We start from the raw sequence: 25,097 nt of genomic DNA on the forward strand, positions 1-25,097 counted from the left end.
CTCATGGACCCCCTTCCCATTTCTCTTCACTATTTCCCTAACATAAATACCACTTTTAGGCTGATGTCCTCGTATTTACCTCAGCCCAGAAGTCTGGGTTACAGATTCACATCTCCAACTACCTTTTTAATCTCTGCACTTTAAGACAGCTCACGGGGGACGGCCCAGTAGCGTGGTGGTTAAGTTCATGCCCTCCACTTCGGCGGCCCAGGGTTCGCTGGTCCGAGCCCCAGGCACAGACCTACGCACCACTCATCAAGCCATGCTGTGGCGGCATCCCATACACAAAATAGAGGAAGATAGGCACAGATGTTAGCTCAGGGCTAATCTTCCTCAGCAAAAAGAGGAAGATTGGCAACAGATGTTAGCTCAGGGCCAATCTTCCTCTCACACACACACCCACACACACAAAAGCTCACGTTTCAACTGTTAACATATCTAAATAAAAATGGCTAATAAAACAGTGAAATATACTGAGCCCTTATTAGGGGCCAGACCCCATTCTAAGCATTTTTCATGTATGAATGTAATCATTGCAACAATCCCATGAGGTGGATGCTATGATCACCCCTATCCTTCAGAGGAGGAAACAAAGGCGCACAGAGGTAGTGACTAGCCCCGTGTTAGCACATGTAATACATGGCTGGGTCAGGATTCAACTGAGGTCTTCTGGCTTCAGGGCCTATACTCCCATAAATTAGGCTAAGTCACTTATATCAAAGTCAAGTTTTCTCCTCTAAGTGTTCCCATCTCCTGACCCCAGGAAAGATGTAGGACATTTACTCAAGCTGGAAAGTAGGAGTCATCTTTGATTCTTCTCTTTCCCTCACCACCCATTCCAGCAAGTTCTGTCAACCCCATCTCCAAAACCCACCCTCTCCCCATCCCCAGTATAGCCTGGATTGCAGAGAAATGTCCCCAAAACCAGTCTCCCGCTCTCTGTGCTCACACAGCCAGTCGCCTAAATACATCCTCTGCTCAGCAACAAAAGAGATCTTTTTTTTTTTATTTTTATTTATTTATTTTTCCCCCCAAAGCCCCAGTAGATAGTTGTATGTCATAGTTGCACATCCTTCTTTTTTTTTTTTAAAGATTTTATTTATTTTATTTTTCCCCCCAAAGCCCCAGTGGATAGTTGTATGTCGTAGCTGCACATCCTTCTAGTTGCTGTATGTGGGACTCGGCCTCAGGATGAACGGAGAAGTGGTGCCTCGATGCACACCCGGGATCCGAACCCGGGCCACCAGCATCGCAGCGCGCGCACTTAACCACCAAGCCACAGGGCCGGCCCCTGCACATCCTTCTAGTTGCTGTATGTGGGACGTGGCCTCAGCATGGCCGGAGAAGCGGTGCGTCGGTGCGCGCCCGGGATCCGAACCCGGGCCGCCAGCAGCGGAGCGTGCGCACTTAACCGCTAAGCCACGGGGCCGACCCCCAAAAGAGATCTTTTTAAAACACATCAGTTCATAACCACTGAATTATCTAAAACCACTGAATAGGGTTTCTCACTCTGAGAATAAAATCCACACGCCTCGCCATGTCTTGTGAAAGCCCCCGGTCCACCTCTAAAACTGCGTCTGTAGCCACTCTCTCCCCTCTTACCCATTTTGCCCTAGCCACATTTTTTTTTTCAAATGCATTTAAAGTTCTCCAAAGCCAGGACTGCCCCTTTCAGTTAGCATGGACACAGCCTGATTATAATATAAAATGTTCAGGTTTCCGTGTGCTTGGAGCTGGGTCTAGCCTCCTCCTGCTTACCCCACATCCACGTCCCTGTGCATGTTTCCATTTATCTGGAAAAAGGCCCCAAATTCACCAAAAAAAAACAGCAACATAGTTTCTGGACTGGAGAATGATCACCTCCTGGGAGAAAGGTAAATACTCAAACACAACTGTGTCTTCACAATTGTGTGAAGACACAATGAGATATGTGTTATCCTTCTAACCTTCCCTCCTGCCGTTTGCTCCCTCTCCTCCCAAAAAGGCCAAAAGGCCCAGGGTAAAAAGATTATGACAAAGCAATAATTTAAAAAATGGGTAAGTTAACATAAGATGAAAAAAATAAAAACAAAAGAGATCTTATGTAGACTCCTGGACTTAGAACAGAGGCAGAACATGGGCAGCACATAAAAATGGGTTCATCTGACTTGTAACAATGGAAAGAAAGTTAAGTATCAGTTGAAATGGGCCCAGGAATCGATATTTGTAATTTAATAGGAAGAACTGGCAGCTGGATTCCCTGCCCTTGAAAATACCAAAATATCTACAACTGCTATGTGATGTACTTACTGGCATCGTCCATGAACTCAAAGTCACCTCCTAGTTCAGAACTTGAAAAGTGATACTGATCTGGATCTGCCAGGGCGCTCAACAGAATCAACAGTACCACAGCATTGATGATCTGCAAGGAGAAAGAAAACAATTTAAGTAACCCCAGGAAATGGTCCTCATAATAGAAAATTATACTGACCACATGGAGTTCAACTTCAACAGCCGCTTAACTTTCAACACCGAGCCCCACCCACTGAGGGAGCAGGCGAACATTCCCAAGGCAGAAACATGCCAGCCCATTCAGATGCAGCCAAGGGTACATGGCTTGGGGCACAGCTGACAGCTGGATTTCACCTCACTGCCCCCGTGGGCCAGGCACCCTACAGCAATGAACAAGTGGCACAAACATATGCGGCAGCCCTCACTCCAGTGGCTGGAAAAGCACACAAACTCTCCCGTTAGCAGCGCACATCTAATGAGCAACCACAAGATTTTTCAGGTGATCAAACATTTTTCACAGGTTCAGACAATCAGAGCTCTGAGACCGGCTAGGAGAGTGTCCCAGAATGAATGTAAAGCTCCTTAGTGGGAGAGCCGGGATGGTTACTCCTGCAGGAGCACACGGGAGCCCCTTGCTATCGCAGGCCCACACTGCTGTCTTCTGGAGACTGCTGAATACATACCCCTCGGTACTTCAAACTCAGCTCATCTTAGCAGAAATCATCTTCCCTAACATCTCCCACCTCCACTCCTCTTTTTCTGTTCTCTACCTTACAAAATAGCATCACCAGGGCCCAGCCCGTGGCATAGCGGTTCAGTGAGCAGGCTCCGCTGCTGGCGGCCCGGGGTTCGTACCCCGGGGGCGCACCATCACACCGCTTGTCAGGCCATGCTGTGGCGGCGTCCCATATAAAGTGGAGGAAGATGGGCATGGATGTTAGCCCAGGTACGGTCTTCCTCAGCAAAAAGAGGAGGATTGGCATGGATGTTAGCTCAGGGCTGATCTTCCTCACCAAAAAAAAAAAAAAAAGCATCACCATTAATAATTAAAAGTGGAAAACACTCAGGCACTATGCTAAGTTCTTTATGTGGATTCTCCCTCTCAATTCCTGCAATAACCTAATGAAGAAGATGCTAAATTATCCCCATTTTATAGATGAGAAAACTGAGGCTCAGGGGTTACGAACACTGCCCAAGCTCGGGTAGCTAACAAAAGGGAGAGAGGGGATTTGAACCCAGGAATTTCAATTCCCAAACCCAATCTCTTAAAGTCTCCTATTCATACTTGAAACCTGATTACTTTTGGGCTTACCATCTCCTTTATCCCCTTCAGCCAACCTATTGTGAAATTCTGACCCTTCTCCTTCTGCACTTCTAGTCACTTTACTCCTCCTAACTACCCTTGCTGCCTACTATGCACGTGTATCAACTGTGATGGGACTGTCGGGGCAGACGTTCTCGAGTTTAGATGAGGCTCGGGCTGAGACTGGATTGTTATTTCTCCTTTTTTCTAAGATTAGAAACGTATGGTAGAGTTCTATGTTTTACTCGTCAAAATGGAGAGAAAAGATGAATAATAACCTTCATACACAGAGAAAATTCTTTTACTAACAACTTAACTAAAGGCATACCCTACTATAAAAATCATATTTGGAAATACCTATTTATAGAAGAGGTTCAAATGGAGAGTCAGTTATTCGTTTACAAAACATCGACTCCAGGGCCGGCCCCGTGGCTTAGCGGTTAGGTGCGCGTGCTCCGCTGCTGGCGGCCCGGGTTCGGATCCCAGGCGCGCACCGAAGCACCACTTCTCCGGCCATGCTGAGGCCACGTCCCACATACAGCAGCTGGAAGGATGTGCAACTATGACATACAACTATTTACTGGGGCTTTGGGGGAAAAAATAAATAAATAAAAAATTATATTTAAAAAAAAAAAAAATCGACTCCAGAATCCGTTTTTAAATGGCAATCCCAAGTGACTGTTTTAGGATTGTTGTAGGATTTGGAATAATTGTCTTTCTTCCTCTTTTTTCCAAATTGTCTAATATGGTCTGATTGCTTTTTGAAAAAAAAATTAGGGGCTGGCCCAGTGGCATAGTGGTTAAGTTCAGGCACTCCACTTCAGCGGCCCAGGGTTCACAGGTCCAGATCCCAGGTGTGGACCTAACACCGCTCATCAAGCCATGCTGTGGGGGCATACCACATACAAAATGGAGGAAGATGGGCACAGATGTTAGCTCAAGGCCAATCTTCCTCACAAAAAAAAAGAAAAAAAATTATACTAATGAGAACAGCAATTTCCCAGAGTATACATATACATTACTAATTTAAATAGATACTACAAGCATGTGGTTAAAATGTTTTTTAAGGTACAAAAGGGTATATAGTGGAAAGTAAATCTCCCTCCCACCCTTCACCAGTCACCCTCCCCACAATGGGTATCAGAACTACCAGCTTTTTGTTTCTCTCCAAAGATCCAAGAAACCTCACAGCACATTTTAAAGAGCATGATTAGCAAAACTCTAGTTGAAGAAAACTTTTCAGAACATATCTAGGGCTTAAAGGAAGGTGCAAATTAGTCCCACAACTGGCATCTGATGTTTGGCAAAGATGTTCTCTGATAAACCGTCAAGTTTTCTTGGCATTTCATTCCCTCTATACCCTTATCTTTGGAAAAAGCATTCCAAAGGTTATGGACTGAGATAAGATCAGATGAAATAACCTAAGAGTGTGTTTTTAAAAAGAAAAGCACCATACAAAGATAACGTATTCATTGTTGTTATTGTAATGGGGTTGTTTTCTGTGTGTGTGTGAGAGGAGATCAGCCCTGAGCTAACATCTGCCAATCCTCCTCTTTTTGCTGAGGAAGACTGGCCCTGGGCTAACATCTGTGCCCATCTTCCTCCACTCTATATGGGACGCCGCCACAGCATGGCTTGCCAAGCGGTGCGTCGGTGCGCGCCAGGATCTGAGCCGGCGAACCCCGGGCCACCGCAGCGGAGTGCGCGCACTTAACCACTTGCACCACCGGGCCGGCCCCCAATGGGGTCGGTTTTAAGGTGGAAAAAGGAAAGACATAAATTTGGGGTTCATGGGCGAAGCTTTCGTGAAGGAGTGGAGAGGGTAGAGAAGGCGGAAAGGTGAGGAGGTAGTGCAGGCTGGTTAAGGAATCATCACGGGCTGTAGGGCTAGTTACAGAGTTTGGATTTTATTCTAAGTGTAACAAGAAGCCACTGGAGAACATTAAGGAAGAGAAGAGTGTGATGTGATTGGGGTTCAAATGAGTAAATTACGTTAAACACCTAGAAGAGTGACTGGCATATAACAGCCACTCAAATTAGTTCCTTCATCTCTTCACACCTCCACAAGAAGCATATATAAGCTCCTAGCTGGCATCAGAGAGTCACCAGGCTCCCAGACCTTCTGAGCCGGCACTATGCAGCTGCTTTCCTGTCTTTTCAGTTCAACGGGCCTGTCAACTCCTAATCAGCTTGTTATCATCCCCTTGCCTGGTTTATTATCATAATACATTTACCAATTACCTACAACGAATCAGGTACTTTGCTAAGTGCTTAGGAAGAACTCTCCAGGACTCAGAATATGAGGTTAAGTCAGTCATGGACCCAAGAAACACAACGCATAAAGCAGTATGCATGACAAAAGTGCTCAGAAAGAATAATGGAAGTTCAGAGAAAGATACGACTGAAGCCTGAGGCTGCGACCGGGGTCACGGGGAGGAACAGTAGAGACAGACGGTAGCATTTGCACAGGGACTGGAAAGATGAGAAGGTTCTGGAACCTGAGAGGCGTGGAAAAAAACAATTTCAAGTATGAGTTAGGCTACTGGGACAGGGGCCTGTACTGAAAATAGCAAGTGGTTCGATGAGGCTGGAATCCAGTCCAGAAAGGACAGCGTCAGGGGATGAAACAAGAAATGCAGGCGGGGCCAGATGTGGAGAGTCCTCAAAACGTAATAGGAATTTGGGGGTTTAAACAGTTAAGGAAGAGCTATAAAGGTTTTTGAGGTGGAATATGATGTGATCAGAGCTATATCATTAGGAAGATCAAGCTGGAAGAGTCTGGGAGGCTAAAACGGAGGCAGGAAACCAGACTGGGGATGATAGCAACAGTCGGACTGACAGCTAAAAGGGTTTTATTCACTTCATCTCTAATTCCCATGACAACCCTGCAGACTGTCATCTAACACGTTAGTTTGAGATGTTAAGTGACTTTATCTTAGGTCCTATGTGTGGAACAGCCATGGTTTGAACCCCAAGCCTTTCCACATGGAGGCAAAATTATTAGAGACTTAGTAAGTGACTAGATGCAAAGAAAAAGGGGAGCAAACAAGACTCTTGAGATGTCAAGCCTGGGTGACAAGATACATCTTGTCATTATCAGAAATAAAAAAGACTGAAGGACTATGACAAGATTAGATACAGTGTGCTGAAAAGTACTTGCAGGATGTCCAAATAATCATGTTTTTAGCTTGTCCATCTGGCCCCTAACCCTGCTCTTTTTATTCAGCCTTTGGTATTCAGGCCTGCCCTCGGTTTTCCTGTCGGCCTGCTCAAGTTCCGACAGGCCAGATACCTAGTCTCACGTGCATCCCTGTTCTCTCCTGCTCAGCCTCTGACACATCACAGTGCTTCTGACAACAGAGTTCTGGCTCCTCATTTGGTGTTCTTCTCACTCCACGGTGGGTCCTGGTTCCTACACACAGCTGTGCCCTCGCTGCTCCAGCAACTATCATCCTCTCCCCTGTCCCTCTAGCCCTGTGGCCGGCCCTTCACTCCGTGCTCACAAGCCATAAGCCACAGTCCTGGGGCCAAGTTGCCATCCAGGAACTTGTTCTTCGAGAGATAGTCCAGAGAAAGGAGACAGAGATAAAACAAAGATGTGATGGTAAGGTCATTACACATCACAAATGACTCACCACCGTGCTCTTTTTTTTTTTTTTTTAAAGATTTTATTTATTTATTTTTCCCCCCAAAGCCCCAGTAGATAGTTGTATGTCATAGCTGCACATCCTTCTAGTTGCTGCATGTGGGACGCGGCCTCAGCGTGGCCAGAGAAGCGGCGCATCAGTGCGCGACCAGGATCCGAACCCGGGCCGCCAGCAGCGGAGCGCGAGCACTTAACCGCTAAGCCACAGGGCCGGCCCACCACCGTGCTCTTTTAAGCACAGAGTGAAATTTTCATAATAGAAGGTCTGTGTGCGGAGACATATTTACTGTATTATTATGTAAAAACTCAACTGTTGGATGGGAATTTGGCCCACCATGGAAGATGTGGATATAGTAAGGTGACAGAGTGATCCACGAGGACCTAGGTCTGTGCAAAGGGGTGAGGGGCAAGACTAGCCATGGTTTTCTATCTAAACACGGTCAGACAGAAAAGGTCAAAATAAGTGAGAGACCCAAGAATACTGGGTTAGAAGTACTTCCGGAAAGAGAGAACATGGAAATCACCCAATCATCAGTTCTGAACAAGAATGAAATGTTGCCACAAATGAGAACCAAGGAGATGGGAAGACTTGCCAGGAGCAGATTATGTAATGACCACAACTAATCTAAAAGTGCAAGAAAGTGAGGGCATATTTATATTCTCCTTCAGTTAGTGCTCACTTAGGTTGGGCTGCCTTACATTTGGTAGGTCGTGTACAAACTGTTCCTGTTCTATTTACAAAATGTTCCTGTGGTGTCACATATTTTATCCTTGTTCTTGCCAATGATTGCTTCCATGTGTAAATAAATTCAACTTGTGTCCAATTGCTTAAGTGGTGTTAGGCCCTTGTATATTCTCCAGGGATCCAACGTGCTCCTCACCCTTAAATCATTTGTCAGATCCTAAATGAACAATGAGACCTGCAGCTTGAATCTAAACAACTGAAAATGTAAAATGCAATTATCAGCTCACTTTTTAAAAGCCTCAGTAAAAGAACCTTAGGAACACTCAAACCCACTGAAATAATAATTATACAATTGCAAATTTGCACAGAAAGTTGTGTCCCAAAATGATCACTGCAGACTAATCTATAATAATGAAAACTTGAAATAACAGTCAGCGAACAACTAAATAATATTACAACCAAATAAGAGAACCCTATGTAAGCATTAAAAAGCATATTAAAAAAAATTAATGACAAGAAAATGCTCACAGTATAATGTTAAATGACAACTTCAGTATAAAAATTTTATGATTCCAATTTTATCATTTATGTTTGTAATATGCTCACATGTATAAATCACAGACTAAAAGAACTAAAACATACAATGTTATAAACCATGTGGTAGGTTTGCCAATGTCTTGTATCTTTAATTATCATTATATTTTTTTTGTATTTTCCAGAGTGGCTACCTATGAGCTTAGCTGCTTTTAGAGTCAGGAAAAATTATTTAAAGCTTCAAAAATATTTTGATATAAATTATGTTAAAGAATGTTATCATTAAACCTGATTCTCTATAAAGATGAACAATTAATAGTAAGAAGATGACCAATAACAAGCAAACCTGGCTAGGCATTCAAGTCAAAACTTGCAAATAGGTATATCAGGGGAGAAATGTCAGAGTAAAATAAAACAGTAATGAAGGGATCTGCCACTTTCAGTAACGGTGAAGTAGGTAATACAAACCAATCTTCTCACTGAAGACAGCTAGAAAATCTGGACAAAATATAAGCTACGTCTTCGAGAAGGCAAGAGAGGGCTAACAAGGCAGTGAAGAACTACTGGGCCAAGACCCAGGAGAAGGCAGAAACACCTCTAAGGGCATTTGTTGATTCCAGAAAAGATGGATGAGAGCAAAGAGCTTGAGCAGCACCCTTGCCAGCGTTGCTGGGCCAGGGAGTCAAGAGTTAAGAGCACAGGGCCTTCAGCGTGGGGTGAGGGCAGAACTCCCCAGGGCTTTGCCGTAGGACCCTGAAGGCGCTTGACCACCGAGTCAGGTGAACCAGAAGCAGACAAGCCTTCAGAGGGACACAGGCTTGCCCTGCATCATCTGAATCCTGAAACTGGATTAAGCGGATCCCCATATTCAAGAAGATAAGAAAAAGCAGAACAAGACTTTGGCAAGGAACTAGAATCCAGCATACGACAGATTTGAAAAGAATAAATAGAAACTCTAGAATGAAAAAATGCGGTAGCCAAATCAATAACTCAGCGGGTGGGTTTACTCCACTAGACAGAGTTGCAAGAAAATTAATGAGCTGGATAAGACAGAAGAAAATATTCAGGGGCCAGCCTGGTGATGTAGTGGTTAAGTGGCACTCTGCTTCCGCGGCCTGGGGTTTGTGGGTTCGGATCCTGGGTGCAGACCTACACATCGCTTATCAAGCCATGCTGTGGTGGCATCCCACATACAAAACAGAGGAAGATTGGCACAGATGTTAGCCCAAGGCTAATCTTCCTCACCAAAAAAAAAAAAAACAACAAAAAAAGACAGCTGGCTTTAATAAAAACAAAAGCTGCCAGAAGACAACAGAGTTACATCTTCAAAATGCTGGGGATGAAAATGAAACAGATACTTTCAGATAAAAACAAGGGAATCTGCCAGCAGCAGCTCAGCAGTAAAGAAAGCATTAAAGGGTGTTCTTTGGGCAAAAGAAAAATGATACCAGATAGAAGGCTGAAGATGTACAAAGAAATGAAGAATAACAAAAATGATAATTACGTTGGCAATTATGAATAATGATAACATCTAATAACAACACTAACAATGACTTATGAATACAAAATAGAAATAGAATCAAAATACACAATAATAGCAAATAAATCAAGAGAGGATAACTGGAATTGAACTGATCTTAGGTCCTTGCATTGTCCAGGAGGACAATGAAAATACCAATTAATGTGGGATTTTAAAAAGTCAAGGATGCATGCTATAATCTCTAGGGTAACCTTTTAGAGAACAGTCAGATTTGGGTGGTAGATACATAGGCATTTGCTTAGTGATAACCACGGGGTTTATATTCTGTGTACTTTCTGTACGTGTGCAATATTCACAGTGAAAATGGTTAAAAATAAATATAAATTATAATCTGACATGCTGTTTTCAGAGAGTTGGCTAACTTTTATACTCCAATATTTGAAAATTTTTTTCTAAAAGCAATTAATGGCAGATATGCCTTTCACTTGGGTCCAATTTCAACGGGCAAATCAAAATGAAATGTAAGTTTAAACGTTTTGCTTGAAATTTCTTTAAATCAAATTTTAGAATTCTGGGCCGGCCCCGTGGCTTAGTAGTTAAGTGCGCACGCTCCGCTGCTGGCGGCCCGGGTTCGGATCCTGGGCGCGCACCGATGCACCGCTTCTCCCGCCATGCTGAGGCCACGTCCCACATACAGCAACTAGAAGGATGTGCAGCTATGACATACAACTATGTACGGGGGCTTTGGGGGGAAAAAAAAAAAATTTAGAATTCTGATCCAAATGTGCTTTTTTATTCAAATAAGCCCCTGTCTACATGGTCCTGTTCTGATATTGAAGTAAATTTCTGACACTTGCTATTTCAATTCTAACAACTGTGGTAAATATATTCTGGAGAAAAAATTAAATTTACCATAAAATCCTATTTGCCTAAGAAATTGACTAAATTAGTTCACCTACTGTGTGCCCAAAACTCTGCCTGAAAACTGGGTTATACAAAGATGAATAAGACACAGTCCCCACCCCCAAGGATTAGTAGGCCCGGGGGGTAAACACACACCAGCAGCCAAGTAAAATGTAGAATAAATGCTGTAACACTCATTAATTCATTCATTCAATAGTTCAAAAAATTATCTATCAGGCAACAAATATATGCCCAACACTATGCTAACATCACATATATATTATGGCAATCTCTCAAGGAGGCCTGTTGTCTAGTGGGGAACAAACTGGATGTTCCATTCAGAGTGAAAATGAATTCTGCTGTATTAATGGCTCGGGGACAAGGGGTGGCAGTTGAAAGACTTCACAGGAAGATGACTTCATTAACACCAGACAGTAACAGACTTCTGGAAATCCTGAGAGACAAAGATTACAGCACAAATAATTTTAGGGTATCAGACTAAGTGACTAAGAATTAACTGTTAGGAGAAAGTAGAAGGAAACAAAAACTAAAAATGAGCCTCTCTTGGTAGTTCTTTGAGTTGGATTATAATTACAACCGATGTTTTAAGTTGCAGAAGCTATAAATCAAAGGGCAGTCTCTAGGTTACATACTGTGAACGGAAAAGTTTAAGCAGTAAAATGGAAGTTGTATCTTTTATTAGAGCCCCATTTCAACAGGCAAATTTTGAAAATGTATTGTAGAGATTTTCTGTCCCCAAACTCAACGGGGTTCTTCTGATGCACGCTGCAGCCCACAGTGGCATCCTTTCAGCAAGTCTTCCTCACGGGTGAAGAATTAAATCAAGAAACCACCACCACTGCACACTCTGTTTTACATTATTGAAGCAGTGTTGCCTCCCCTATGACGTGTGACTATCGTCACCCCAATCTACAGATGAGGACTCAAGACCTCAGTGGAAACTTGGGCAAGGTCACAGCGTCTTCCAGTCCTTGGATTACAAATGTCACACACGTTCTTTCCAGTAACCCGGGTTCCACCCAAGAAGCCACCACACCCAGGTTACAAGCCCTAGCCGACTCCATTAACCAATCCCCTGGCAGAAGACTTAGAATTCTTTTCAAGGGAGTGTCCCAGATAACCGCTCTCAATGCGACAGGAGGCTGGCAAGCAAAATGAAACTGATTTGCCACCACAGCAGAGGCAATCCCAATTTCTCTGAAAGGACTTGGTTGGGTTCTGCTCTTCACTCTCGGGCTGAGACACTATTATACACTCTCAGAATACAGGGCCCACACAATTAATGACAAAGATGTCTGGATGGTGGACAGAAGGTGGGGGACCAGAAAGAGGAAGGCTGTCCAAGAGCCTCTGGGAGACTTGGGAGTGGGGGGTGTGGACGGGGAGAACATGCATGTTTCATTTCTTTTTATGTCTTAAAGAACATTCTGGATCTCTGAATATGGAGATAGGCCTAGCCCAGAGCCTGGTTTAGGGCGGGCTTTGGAGACCTAAACTCTGTCCATAAAGAAAGTATCAAGTACTAGAGGGTCAGAAGGCTGGCATCTGGAAAAGAGAAGAGAAAATATGAAGTGCAAAATGGCTAAAGTAATTTTTAGCTTGGCGAGCATGGTGCTCTTTGTGTTCTAATACGCTCTACTCACTAGGTCTGTTAGTCCCTATCTGCGACCATCTGTTCCAACAACGTTATCATGAGATGTGCTTTGAAAGACTGTTTGAAGTGATTATACTACTTATTTCCTCTTAGTTTTAATATATAAAAGAATACTTTATTCCTGTAGCTGTCCATGAAAGACAGAAGTGAAACTCATAAAACAGAATGTCTTTACTAATGAAAGTGAAGAGATAGTCACAGACTTCACTATTAGAATATAAATTTTCCATTTCATTCACAAACACGGTTGTTATATTGTACTTGAGAGTTAAAATCTTCTAAAAAAATAGCAATACATTCAATAAACCCGAAAACAAAAACAAATTTCAAAATTAAAGACAAAAACATATACATCTAGAACTGGAACACAGTTTGCAGTCTAGAACAAAAAGCTGCTCGAGTGTCGATAGTTAAGTTTTCTGAAAGTCTTAGCTGTCACATTAAAGTCAAATGCAATGATATGTTATAATGTAACCATCTCTTAGACAAAGAAATGTTTTGTAACCATAATGCTGAATTGTTGAAGAACGCTTTCTCCTTCCCACATATAAAGTGTATGCCACAAATATTCATTATTATGAATATAGATAAGGGAACATTCTTGAAGGTGATGTCAATATCTGATATTGTTACTTTTAGTTAAAACAGTACAGATACTTCAAAAGTAGACAGCCTCTAAAGATCACTGTTCTTAGCAATTCTCAAAGTGAACTAATGAAAAGATTATCCAGTAAATTACGAATTATCTCTTACTAATGTAAATACATAAATGTCTTTAAGAGTCCATTCTTGTTTACACACTTACTTTAGAATAAATATTAAGAAGATTATTTGAGAAACTCCCATTTAATTTCTAAACTGTTGGTAGGGAAAAAAACAGGCAAAGAAATATTCTCAGGTAAAAATAACAAAAGAATGAAGGAAGGCACCTATTGTAACTTACTAACTTAATTTTCAAAACATTTTCATGAAAGCTCTATGGCATTGCTCTGTTACTAATTTAAACTTTGTTCCTCATAACTAACTTACCTTGGGTTTTCTCAGGGAGCCTTCAGCTACTTGTTCTGTTCAATATCTTTTTTTTTTTTTTTAATTTATTTTCCGCCCCCAAAGCCCCAGTAGATAGTTGCATGTCATAGTTGCACATCCGTCTAGTTGCTGCATGTGGGACGCGGCCTCAGCATGGCTGGAGAAGCAGTGCGCCAGTGCGCACCTAGGATCCGAACCCGGGTCGCCAGCAGCGGAGCGCGCGCACTTAACCGCTAAGCCACGGGGCCAGCCCTGTTCAATATCTTTTGAAGGAATAAAAACGAATAGTCAAAGTTTTAACTACATACGCAGGATTCTAAGGAAAGGATTTTAGCATCAGAAATGTATGCGTCCGCTGAACTGCTACCAAAAGCGTGGTCTGCAGAGCCACTGCTGCAGCATCACGCAGAGCTTGTTACTGATGCAGGAGCATTCAATGAATCAGAAATAACCATCAGGAAGACTGGCAACTGACCTCTCAGCAGCCAAGGAGTCACAAGACAGTGCAATGAGAGCTTCAATGTGTTGAGACATTAACTGTCAACCAGGATTGTATATCCAGCAAAAATACCTTTCAAGAATGAAGGCTGAATAAAGATATTTTCAAAAAGCAGCTGTCAGAGTTTGCCACCAACAGGTCCTCACTAGAGGGAATTTTAAAATACATACTTCAGATAGAAGGATAGTGATCCTAGACAGCACATCTGAGGTGCAAAAGAAAATGATGGATCATGTACTTTCCATACTTTGAGTGTTAAAATATACATTTTATTTTTTTGTGAGGAAGATCAGCCCTGAGCTAACATCTACCAATCCTCCTCTTTTTTTTTTTTTTTTTTTTTGCTGAGGAAGACTGGCCCTGGGCTAACATCCGTGCCCATCTTCCTCCACTTTATATGGGATGCCGCCACAGCATGGCTTGCCAAGCAGTGTGTCAGTGTACGCCCGGGATCCGAACCAGTGAACCCCGGGCCATCGCAGCGGAGCACGCACACTTAACCACTTGCGCCACCGGGCCGACCCCCAAAATATACATTTTAAAGTATAAATTATAGTGATTGCAAGAAAAAAGACACCAAGAGAATAATGGACAAAGAGAGATGTAAATATGTGGGTAATTCTAAACATACATTGATTGTATAGATCAATGTTTTGGGGAGGTTGAAAAAAAAGATACCAAAATACAAGAAATGACTGGTGTTAAAGGACTCAAATTGTTCAAAAGAAAGGCAATATCCAGACTTTAATAAGTTAAGTACACATGTTAAAATTTCTTGAGCAAAGCACTAAACTAATAGAAAGAGTATAATTTCCAAAATAGCAGACAGGAAAAAATGGATAAGAAAAATCCAGTCAATAAGAAAGATGGCAACAAAGGAGAGAAAAACAGAAACAATGACAAAATGTCCTAATATATTAGTAACCACTGTTAATATAAGTGTACTAATTTCTCCAGTTAAAGACAAAGACTGTCAGGCTCTCCAACACTGCCACCTCCATCCCCAAACTCTCCTCTGTGCCTCATCACCGTGCCACACATTCTCCTTTGTAGTATTTATCACAACTATATTCCAATATGTATTTGTGTGACTACTAATTAATATATATTAATCATTGAGTAATATTCTTCTACTAGACCATGGATTCCACGTTGGCAAGGAGTGGGTCTATTTTGAATCACCACTGTACTGCCAGCACCTAGTACAGTTCCTAACACACAGGACATTCTCAAAATCTGTTAAATGAAGGCAGGAGGGAGGTGAGGAGGGAAGAAAGAAACTGGATAACCATCAACATTCCTTCCAGGCTTACATTTTCTAAAATTATTTTCTTTTGAGATGGGAAGTCCTTATCCATAAGCAGCTATAGTTTTCTGATCCATAAACTAGCTGCATTTTGTGTCTTATATGGATGACTGCATGTGTTTTCATACTGAAATTGCTATCCATGTGACCTTCCTTTTATCTTTTTAAAAACTCTTAAATAGTCCATTAAAAAACTCCATTAATGGAGCACACCTTGGGAAAAAATGCATTCGCATTTGGATAGTACTTAGTTTTAACCATAGTCATAACTATTTTTATGATTTACTTAAACTGTTTTGTCATACTATTTGATAATTATTTATTTAGAATTATTTATTTTTAGAATTATTAACTTCAATTTAGAAAGGAAAACTGAAGTACTGTGAACTAACAAGTACTGTTTTGTAGACCAGAATTAAAGCCTCCTGTAGTTGGTACAGGTCACCCACTGGACAACAGGATCTTAGAAATAAGGCCACCCTTTGGTGGCATGTCAGACTAGTAGACATCCCTCGAATCTGTTCTCCTCTTTCTTCACAGTAATCGGCCTATCTGATACATAAATGCCCAGAGAAAGATAACATCTCCCAACCTCCCTTGCAGCTAAGTCATATATCTTTTTTTGGGTACTGGGATATAAGTGAAAGCCATGTGTGCAATTTCCATTTCACATCCTTAAAAAAAGTTGCAGGGCCAGCGTGATGGCATAGTGGTTAAGTTCGCATGCTCTGCTTTGGCGGCCTGGGGTTCGCCGGTTTGGATCCTGGGCATGGACCTACACACAGCTCATCAAGCCATGCTGTGGTGGCATCCCACATACACAACAGAGGAAGACTGGCACAGACATTAGCTCAGCAACACTCCTTCCTCAAGCAAAAAGAGGAAGATTGGCAACAGATGTTAGCTCAGGGCCAATCTTCCTCACCAAAAAAAAAAATAATAATAATAATAATAATAATAAAATAAAGTAGCTTGTCTTTCTCCCTTCCAGCAGGCCAGAACACAAACATGGTGCTGGAGAGCTATCTCCAACAATGAGGATGAGGATAATGGAAGCAGCCTCCTTAGAACCAGAGAAGGAATCCGTGCATTCAATGTGGCACAGCTGCCCCACCAGCCTGGGTCTCCGGATGGCCTCAAGAAACAAAGTCTGCCAACCCTCTCTGGACTATCAGCACGAGAGAAATAAATTTCTACCTTATGTAAATACTGCATCTCTCTGTTACAGCAGCTTTACCTATATCATAACAAATACAGAGGTTAAAGGAAATACTAACACAAAAGAGAAAAGAACAGCTATCAGAGAATCTAACCTTAAAAAGGAATTAAAAAGAAAAAAAAAAGAAATTCCTAGACCAGTAGTGCTGGATCAAGGGTGGGGTAACCAAAACTGCAACCTCAACAGAGGACTATCCAATAACAAGCCCCTCTCTTTACTCATAGCTGGAAGAAGACACACTGTCCCCCAGAGACTTGATCTTTTTAGTCGGGAATGTTATCTCCTGTGAAGTTAGACTCACCAGGCTGTCTCCACGAAAAGCTATTAAGTACTCAAATCATTCCACAATCATAAGTTAGCGTCCTCTAAAGGAAAGGGATGCACAAGCCTAAGGATAGGTAGGGGTGTCCATCTCAACGATGATTATGTTTTCCCATTGAATATTAATAAATTGGCATTCTGGTTTTATGTGTCTACTAAAGTTCAGCTGGTGTGAATGAGCCACTCAACTTTAGGGCACTGACAAGTCCAGGAAGGTTGAGGGCTCACTAAGGAAGGGCCAAACTCTGATGCATCCCACCTGGCCTTGCCTAGGTGACCTCCTCAGTACTTCTTTTTTCTAACCTATAACGCCTCCAGTATTGCGACCCCCAAGCCTTCTACTGTTAGTCAACACAGATGCCAGTACCTACCATGTGCCAAGAGTCACTGCTTCACCATCTCTGTACCATGGAACCAACTAGCCAGGTAATTTTTAGCAGCTCAAGGTTAATGAGAGAAAGAAAGAAGCTCAAGCTTATTTTTACTAACTAACAATTTGCAACTGTATTTCCTCAAGCATTTTTTGGCCCCCACATATTTCCATGACTGCGAAATAATTTTCCCTTGGAAGCTGTACCTGCAAAGAGGCAACTCTAAACCTTCAAAAGTTTGCTAAAAGCATTGAAGAAGTGAGGTCTTTGCTTACTTTTTATTTTGCTTCAAGTAAAATGGGTTGACCAGTTTACAGCTCTTCACCTCTCATCAAGGCTCCAGAAGCTCTTCTGAGAGCCAAGGGAGCTGGGGGCAAGAGGAGGAAGCAGTGAATTATGCTGCTGGGGCTCACACATTATTTCTATTAGGATCCCTTACTGACCAATAATATATCTGCCCCAAAGAGGATGGGGTGGGAAAGGAGAATTGTGGTCTCTTTCTTCATGGCAAAGATTCAAAGTTGACAAAACAAATATATTATACGTTTAGTTAGACATAACACACATCGTGGTGCAAAACCCACAGTAACCACTTTAATACTTGATGCTTTGTTAGTAGTTAGATATATTTAAACTGGGTCCTAGAGAGATTGATATAAATAAAACAGCTTTGATGGCACTCTTTATTTCTTAGCCAGTTTGTCTTTAAAATGTTCTGATGAACATGTATCATTACATGCAATAAAAGCTAAAAAAGATATTAAATACCACTGAAATCTTCACCAGCCAATATTTTACAGAACTTCCCTTGATCCTTTATACTGGAGGGAAGGGGGTGCCAGGAGAGAGATCCCATACTTTTAAAAAATGGCTCATTGGAGATCTCTCAAAATTCTTGTTTCCCTCACTATCCAAATCTATTCAATTCCTGAATTCAGATGGAGAAAGTCTGGATGGCAAGAGAGACTTGCATCATTTACTAACTGATAAAAATTCCCATCCATATGTTTCACACTATTAGCACACGAGAGACTCACGCTGGAAGGAATGTACCCTCCATATCTCCTATCTGGAGGACAGGAACACACCCTTTCTGGTTTCCCAGCCACGGAAAACGGCCTGCCATTTTAATCTCCTTTAAAACCTGCTTTCATCTGATGACCCCTGTTCATAATTCTTCAACGCCAGCCCACGGCCTACAGAATAAAATCAAACTCTCTAGCCTAGTATTTCAGTCTTTTACAACCTAATATAGTAGGGAAAACACTAGGTCATAAAGATTTCATAAGTACTATGAATTAGCCCACAATGTGCCCTGAACTTACGGACAAAGTTATAGAATGTGACAGCTGGAAAGAAACCATTCATCTTAAATAAGCATACCAGCACCTATCGTGCCTGACCCCAGGGTTGCTTTGAGGTCTAAGTAAGTACAAACGTGAAAGCCCACTGAAGACTATCAATCACTCTACAAATACCAGGCATCGGTTTTACCATCCAGCATTACTGTCCAGACAAAAATCAAGTTATCACACCAGAATTTCTCAGGATACAAAGAGAACCCATCAGGCTTGGGTACACAAGCTGTGACTTTCAAAGTGAACTAGTCGATTATTTGAAAGGCCAGGTCATAAAGCCAAGGGGACCAGCTACTCTGAGCTCTTTCATCCCTTATAATCGGATATATGGCCAACGACTCTATGAATAGTGTCTAGCACAAAGAGGCATTCAATATATATTTGCTGAATGACTAAGTTCCTAAAATACACTTGGATGATGATAAAAAGGATGATATGCACAAAAGGGGACCCATCCCAGGTGTCAACGACAGGTGCTTCCAACTACCAGTACCACTTTTCAAAACACTCCAAGAAAATCATGTGGCAAAACAATGAAAGAAATTACCAAGGACAAAGCATACTTGAGTGCGTACAGAGAAATTCAGGTCCTGATGGTAAAATACACTGCACAGAAATGGGGGCTTTAGCCCAAGGAGTGGGGCGGGTATTTTTTATTGACTTCCAAACATTCTTTCCTCCTGTTCCCAGTAACAGTCTCGGATTCCCTGGGAAATTACTCACCCCTCTGCTCTCAACCTGGTGTTCTGAATAAAATTAATCCCACCCCTGGCTCACATCCCTCCTAATCTATATAGTTCAAGGGCAGGAAAATATCCCAGACCTAAACTGATCAGTATACTCAGTCACATAACCCCAGCCTCTGTTTGGTTCAACAGATAACTTAAGTTTGTCAAATCAGAACAGATAACTTAAGTTTGTCAAATCAGAACAAATCTCAGAATTTAGGGCTTAAGTATTGGCTGACAAATACAGTAGCCATTTGTATCCAAAAGGAGGATAACCTGAAAGGGGAGGGGTTGGGAGAGAGGGGAAAGAGATGTGGCAGTAACCACTGTGTTAATAGTTTAAGCCAATTTAAATTGGCTTGAAACACACAGGTCGTGAAATATACAGACCTCCCTGGGACAGCAAGACAGTTCTTAGGAGCAGGATAACAAGTTCATATTTGTATTTCAGAAAAATACCTCTGGGAACTGCATCTATAATAGACTGAAAAAAATGGATTATTGATGGCAAGGCTAGAAGCAGGGAGACCAGCTATGAGACTATTATAACAGCAACGTGACTGATAATGAGAGCCTAAATGAGGAAAATGGAGGACAGAATATGGAGGTCACCAGGAGGTAGGGCAAAAACCAATAGGACACGGAGATGGAATAAAGGAAGAGATTAACGTGGCAAGAGGAACAGAGGCATCTAGCTGGGGAGTCCAGGTAGATGGTGAACGAGAGACTAGAGTATGGGCAAATCTGGGGAGGAAGTTAACGGATTCAGGTTTAGAACACTAAGTTTTGTTGAAGAAAGAGAGGAAATCCCAGAAGACTACAAAGCAATCATTCTGCTTCAAGTATTTCTTTTATATCATGATCGCTTCTTTTATTTTATGATCGCTCTGGAAACCAGGACAAGTCAGTCTTCATTCTCTGTGAAGATGGATAAACATTTTACTCATCTTTCTAAAAACATTTATAGTTATTAAAGGTTACGTAATAACTCAACTTTTAGGTTAAGCGACTAAACTTCCTTTTTAAATAAATACGAACGTCTACCTCACGTAACACAAAAATTAATTTGAGATGGATCACAGATGTAAATATCAAAGCTAAAGCCATAAAGCTCCTGAAGAAAATATAAAAATATCTTTACAATTTTGGGATAGGCAAAGATTTCTTAGAACACAGAGAGTACTAACCATAAATGAAAAAAATTGACAAATTGAACTTAATCAAAATTAAAAACCTCTGTTCATCAAAATATATCATTAAGAAAATGATGGTGGGCCTGCCTGGTGGTGTAGTGGTTAAGTGCTCGTGCTCCGCTGCGGTGGCCCAGGGTTCGGATCCCTGGCGCGTACCAACGCACCACTTGTCAGGCCATGCTGTGGCAGCGTCCCACATAAAGTGGAGGAAGATGGGCACGAATGTTAGCTCAGGGCCAGTCTTCCTCAGCAAAAAGAGGAGGATTGGCATGGATGTTAGCTCAGGGCTGATCTTCCTCACAAAAAAAAAAAGAAAAAGAAAAAAAAAAAAAACTCCAAATGTTGACAAGGATGTGGAGCAATGGAACTTTATACATTGCTGGTTGGAGTGTAAAATGGCAGAACCCCTTTGGAAAACTGGTTGGCAGTTTCTTATCAAGTTAAACATACACCTACCCAATAACCAGCAATTCCACTCCTAGGTATTTACTCAATAGAAATAAAAACATACATTCACAAAAAGTCTTGTGCAAGAATGTTCAGAGCAGCATTATCCACAACAACTCCAAACTGGAAACAAGCCAATGTCCATCATCTGGCAAATGGATAAACAAATTGTGGTATATTTAATAAAAAGGAACAAGCTATTGATACACTCCAGCAATATGAATGAATTTAAAAGACTTTATGCTAAGTGAAAGAAACCCAATACAAAAGAATGCATACAATATAATTCCATTTATATGAACAGGCAAAACTCATCTATGGGGTGGGGGGGTGTCAGGTGAGGATTAACTGGGAAGAGGCATGAGGGAACGTTCTGGGGTTTGGGGTTTTTTTTTTTTTTTGAGTTTTTTTATTTTTTATTTTTTTTATTTTTGTGAGGAAGATCAGCCCTGAGGTAACATCCATGCCAATCCTCCTCTTTTTGCTGAGGAAGACTGGCCCTGGGCTAACATCCGTGCCCATCTTCCTCCACTTTATATGGGACGCCGCCACAGCATGGCTTGACAAGCGGTGCATCAGTGTGTGCCAGGGATCCGAACCTGGGCTGCCAGCAGCAGAGTATGCGCACTTAACCGCTACGCCATGGGGCTGGCACCTCGTTCTGGGGTTTTGGAAATGTTTTCTAGGGGTGTGGGTTACATAGGCGTATGCATTTGTCAACTCAATGAACTGTGAATTTCACCATATATAAATGATGCCTCAATAAAAGAAAGGAAAAAATAAAACAAAGACAAACAAAAAATGATCTCTAACATAAATATGCGAAATCAACATGCTTTATTATGGGACAGAAGGAAACCTTTATTGTTCTGAGGCAATAACAAAACACACACACACCTCTTAAAAGGTAAAACAGTGGAAACAGGACAGACTAAACATCACTCAGACCACAAAGTGACCATGGGACCTTATGTAAATCACATAACTCTCTTGGCCTGGGGTTTCCCATGCATAAAATGTGAACAAAAAAATTTACCTCACCAGGAATACATAAAAATTAAGCTTATGCAAAGCATCTAGTATAGTATCTGGCACACAGGACCTTGGTAAAAGGTAGTGGTAGAAAACAACAATTGGTTTAGAACCTCATTGTAAATGTTTAGAACCCTGTCATAAATGTTTAGAACCTTACCATAAATGCTCGAAGCCCACCAACCAAAACCTGTTCCTCCGGTGTTTCTGCATGCCAGCCTGTTTTCCCTAACCTCTTAAATTTGACCCGAAATCCTGAACTGGGGAGACAGATCCGAGGGCACACACCCCCTGTCTCCCTGCAGATCGATCTTGCAGAATAGAGCTGATTTCTGTGTCCCGGGCAGTCCCATCCCCCCTCCTCCCACCCCACCTTCCGCCCCGCCCCCAAAAGAAAACGCATAAAAAGATACACTTGACCTACCTGGCATAATAAGCAATTATTTGTTATTTAAGGCAGACCCCTTCTAGCCGACTCTTATCTGAATATCTGCCCATAACTCTATCCTTTTTTCCTGAAAAGTCTCTCCCTTTCTGATAACTGACCCAGCTCCAGACAGCTGGCAGGGTCGGGGGTTGGGAAACATGGAGAGGTGCCTTGTTCTTCAGTGACCTGCTCCCTCATCTTAAAAATGTTCATGTAAATCAAAGTTTTGGATAACCACATTATATTTAAAGGTATTAGGGAAACTTCTTTTTAAAAAAGTCAAAATTGTTTTATGAAATGCAAAAGACTTTTTATAAAGATTACTCATACTTAAGCCAGGTTTCCCATTTATTAGGTTCACCTAAAGCGGCATTCTTCCATCTGCTAGAAAGCTTTCTAATTATCTTTCAAAAGGCCATACATTTCCAAATGCTAAAACATGCACACCAACAACTACTTTCCACAAAGAGTATGCTGGAACAATAGATAAAGCAGGCAGAGGACTCTCCTTTTATCACACCAATTCTGTCTGCTTGGATTACAGCCAACAGGGCTCAAGCAGATCTATCTTTTCTGTAGATCATGTAGTACATTTGCCTAATGCAGTGCCCTAGATTTTACAAATTACATTCGCTGATGTACTTGCAAGTCTGCAGATTTGAACACCATCAAGGAGGACACAAGACATTTGTATAAAATAGTCTGTCGTGATCATCAAAAAAAGCACTATTTTGAGGACACCTACTATCTTTTGCTATAATTTTAAATTTCTGTAAAGGATTTCTTCACTTTTAGCCAAGTCAAGATTGAGCCAATACCCTAAAGTTCTATTCTGCATTCTCACTGCACAGTAAGAACCCACACATAGCCAAGATCTGTTTGAAAGCTTTTAAGGCCAAAAATTTCTATTGTGTGATAGGCACTGACTAAAGTGCTTGAAACTATAAATAGCACAGAAACCACCACAGGCCTGGGGGGGGAATGTTTTGCTTAAAATGGCACAAGGAACCACTTCACAATGCGACATAACGCCCATATTATATCAAAAAATTGAATACGAACCGACTGAAAAACTCCGATTAACGAGGTAAGATTTATTCTCACTAGAAAGTTTTATATGCCATCTTACTACCATTTTTAAGACACTTCCTCGTGATGCAGTGGTATTCACTGCAAAGTGGCTCGGGTCTAACTCTCCATCATGATGTCACAAAACCCAAAATGCAGTGGAATCCGACTCAGTGTTGGCGCAGTCTAGGGGTGCCGACAATCAACCTGGAGCAGGCAAGGGGCAGGACTCCACCAGGTCGCCTCACTGCCCCTGATAATCACTGCTCCCCACACAAATAAGATCGTAAAAGCTCCAACCTAAAAACAAAAAATCAGGTTTGCCTGCGGCGTCTGTTAAGGAAGGTACCGGGATCCCCAGTCAATGGACAGGGAAGTCAGTGGGTGGAAAATGGCTTCCCCGGGCGGACCGAAACGCAGTCAATCACCTTCCTGGAGTAAGGGTTTTACCACAGGCGCGTGGGGAACCACCCACAGAGTGGAACGAGGACCCCCAGTCATTTCAACTCGGGATCCGAAGGTGCGCAGGAGCGAGCGGACAGCAACCCCGAGGGCAGTCGCGGGCAGGGCGAAGGGGCAGCCGGGTCTGCAGCCCGGAGCACAGGGGCAGCACCATGTGCCCAGTCCCCCCACGACGCTGTCGGGACCCGGCAGAACACGAAGCCCAACGGGTGTTCAGAAGAAAGAAAGGACGAGAAAACGCGAGCTCCGCACGGAAGCTCCGAGTTCTCCGGCCACCAAGCGCACTTGCACCGGAAAGCGCGGGCTCGGCCGCGGCCGCAGCGGCTCTATGCAGCGGGCTTGCGGCCGCTCCCGCTCTGCGCGCCCCAGCCAGCCGGCTCCCCCAAGTGCCCCGAACTCCAGGCCCCGGCCGGGCCCCGCCACAGGTTGGGCGAGCCGGGGGCATCGCGGACAGGCTCCCCCAGAGAATTAAGTTTCTAATAATACAACTGTAGGCGGATTAGCGCCAGCGTCACTCAACCCCGAGGCCGAACCAGGTCCCAACTTGGCGTGAAAGCGAAGCGGGGCCGCGGGCCGGGGTCCCGGAGGGCTCGGGGCGCCGGCGCCTCCGCCCCGGCAGGTGCGCCCCGGCCGCCGCGCTCACCAGGTACCAGACGCCGAGCAGGATGGTGCCGGTGCGGACATGGCAGCACAGGCAGCAGCTGTTGGAGTAGAACCGCGTCCAGGGCGCGACCATCTTCATGGCTCGGGCCGCGGGCGCAGTGGCGCGAGAGCGCGCCCAAGTTTGCAGGAGAGGCGGCTGCGTTGCTCCGGGCCCGCCGCGCGGCTGCTGCCGGCTCCTCGGCCGCTCCCGCCCCGGCCTCGCTCGCTGCCCGCCCGCCGGCCTTCGCTCCGCGCCTGCCCCGAGAGCGCCCAGCGGCTGCCGCGACCGGACCCTGCGCTCGGAAGGCGGCGGGAGGAGGAGGAGGAGCAGCGGGGGCGGGGCGGGGCGGGGCGGCCGCGCGCCACGTGACCCGCGCCCCGGCCCGTGATGTCACCGGGGGCTCCAGCCAGCTGCCGGCGCCGCCAGCCCAGTGTGAATAAATAAATCATCTTGCACTCTCGGTCGGTCCCACGGGCGGCCCGCCGTGGAGTTCCGGG

General features: G+C 43.3%; 1 protein-coding gene across 1 annotated transcript in view; it reads right to left on the reverse strand.

Annotated features, from left to right (window-relative positions):
- The window catches only part of LAPTM4B (lysosomal protein transmembrane 4 beta), a 72,150-nt gene extending 47,264 nt beyond the window's left edge, over positions 1-24,886 (reverse strand). Inside the window, exons 1-2 of the mRNA XM_004431192.3 lie at positions 24,601-24,886; positions 2,290-2,401 (exon numbers count right to left, since the gene is read on the reverse strand). Coding sequence (XP_004431249.1) covers positions 2,290-2,401; positions 24,601-24,699 — 211 coding nt within the window. The 5' untranslated portion in view covers positions 24,700-24,886. The remainder of the gene's footprint in view (positions 1-2,289; positions 2,402-24,600) is intronic.
- Between the last annotated feature and the right edge of the window lie 211 nt (positions 24,887-25,097).

Source organism: Ceratotherium simum, chromosome 23, assembly GCF_057802395.1.
Source record: "Ceratotherium simum simum isolate JZ-2026a chromosome 23, ASM5780239v1, whole genome shotgun sequence".
NCBI classification, from domain to species: Eukaryota; Metazoa; Chordata; class Mammalia; order Perissodactyla; family Rhinocerotidae; genus Ceratotherium; species Ceratotherium simum.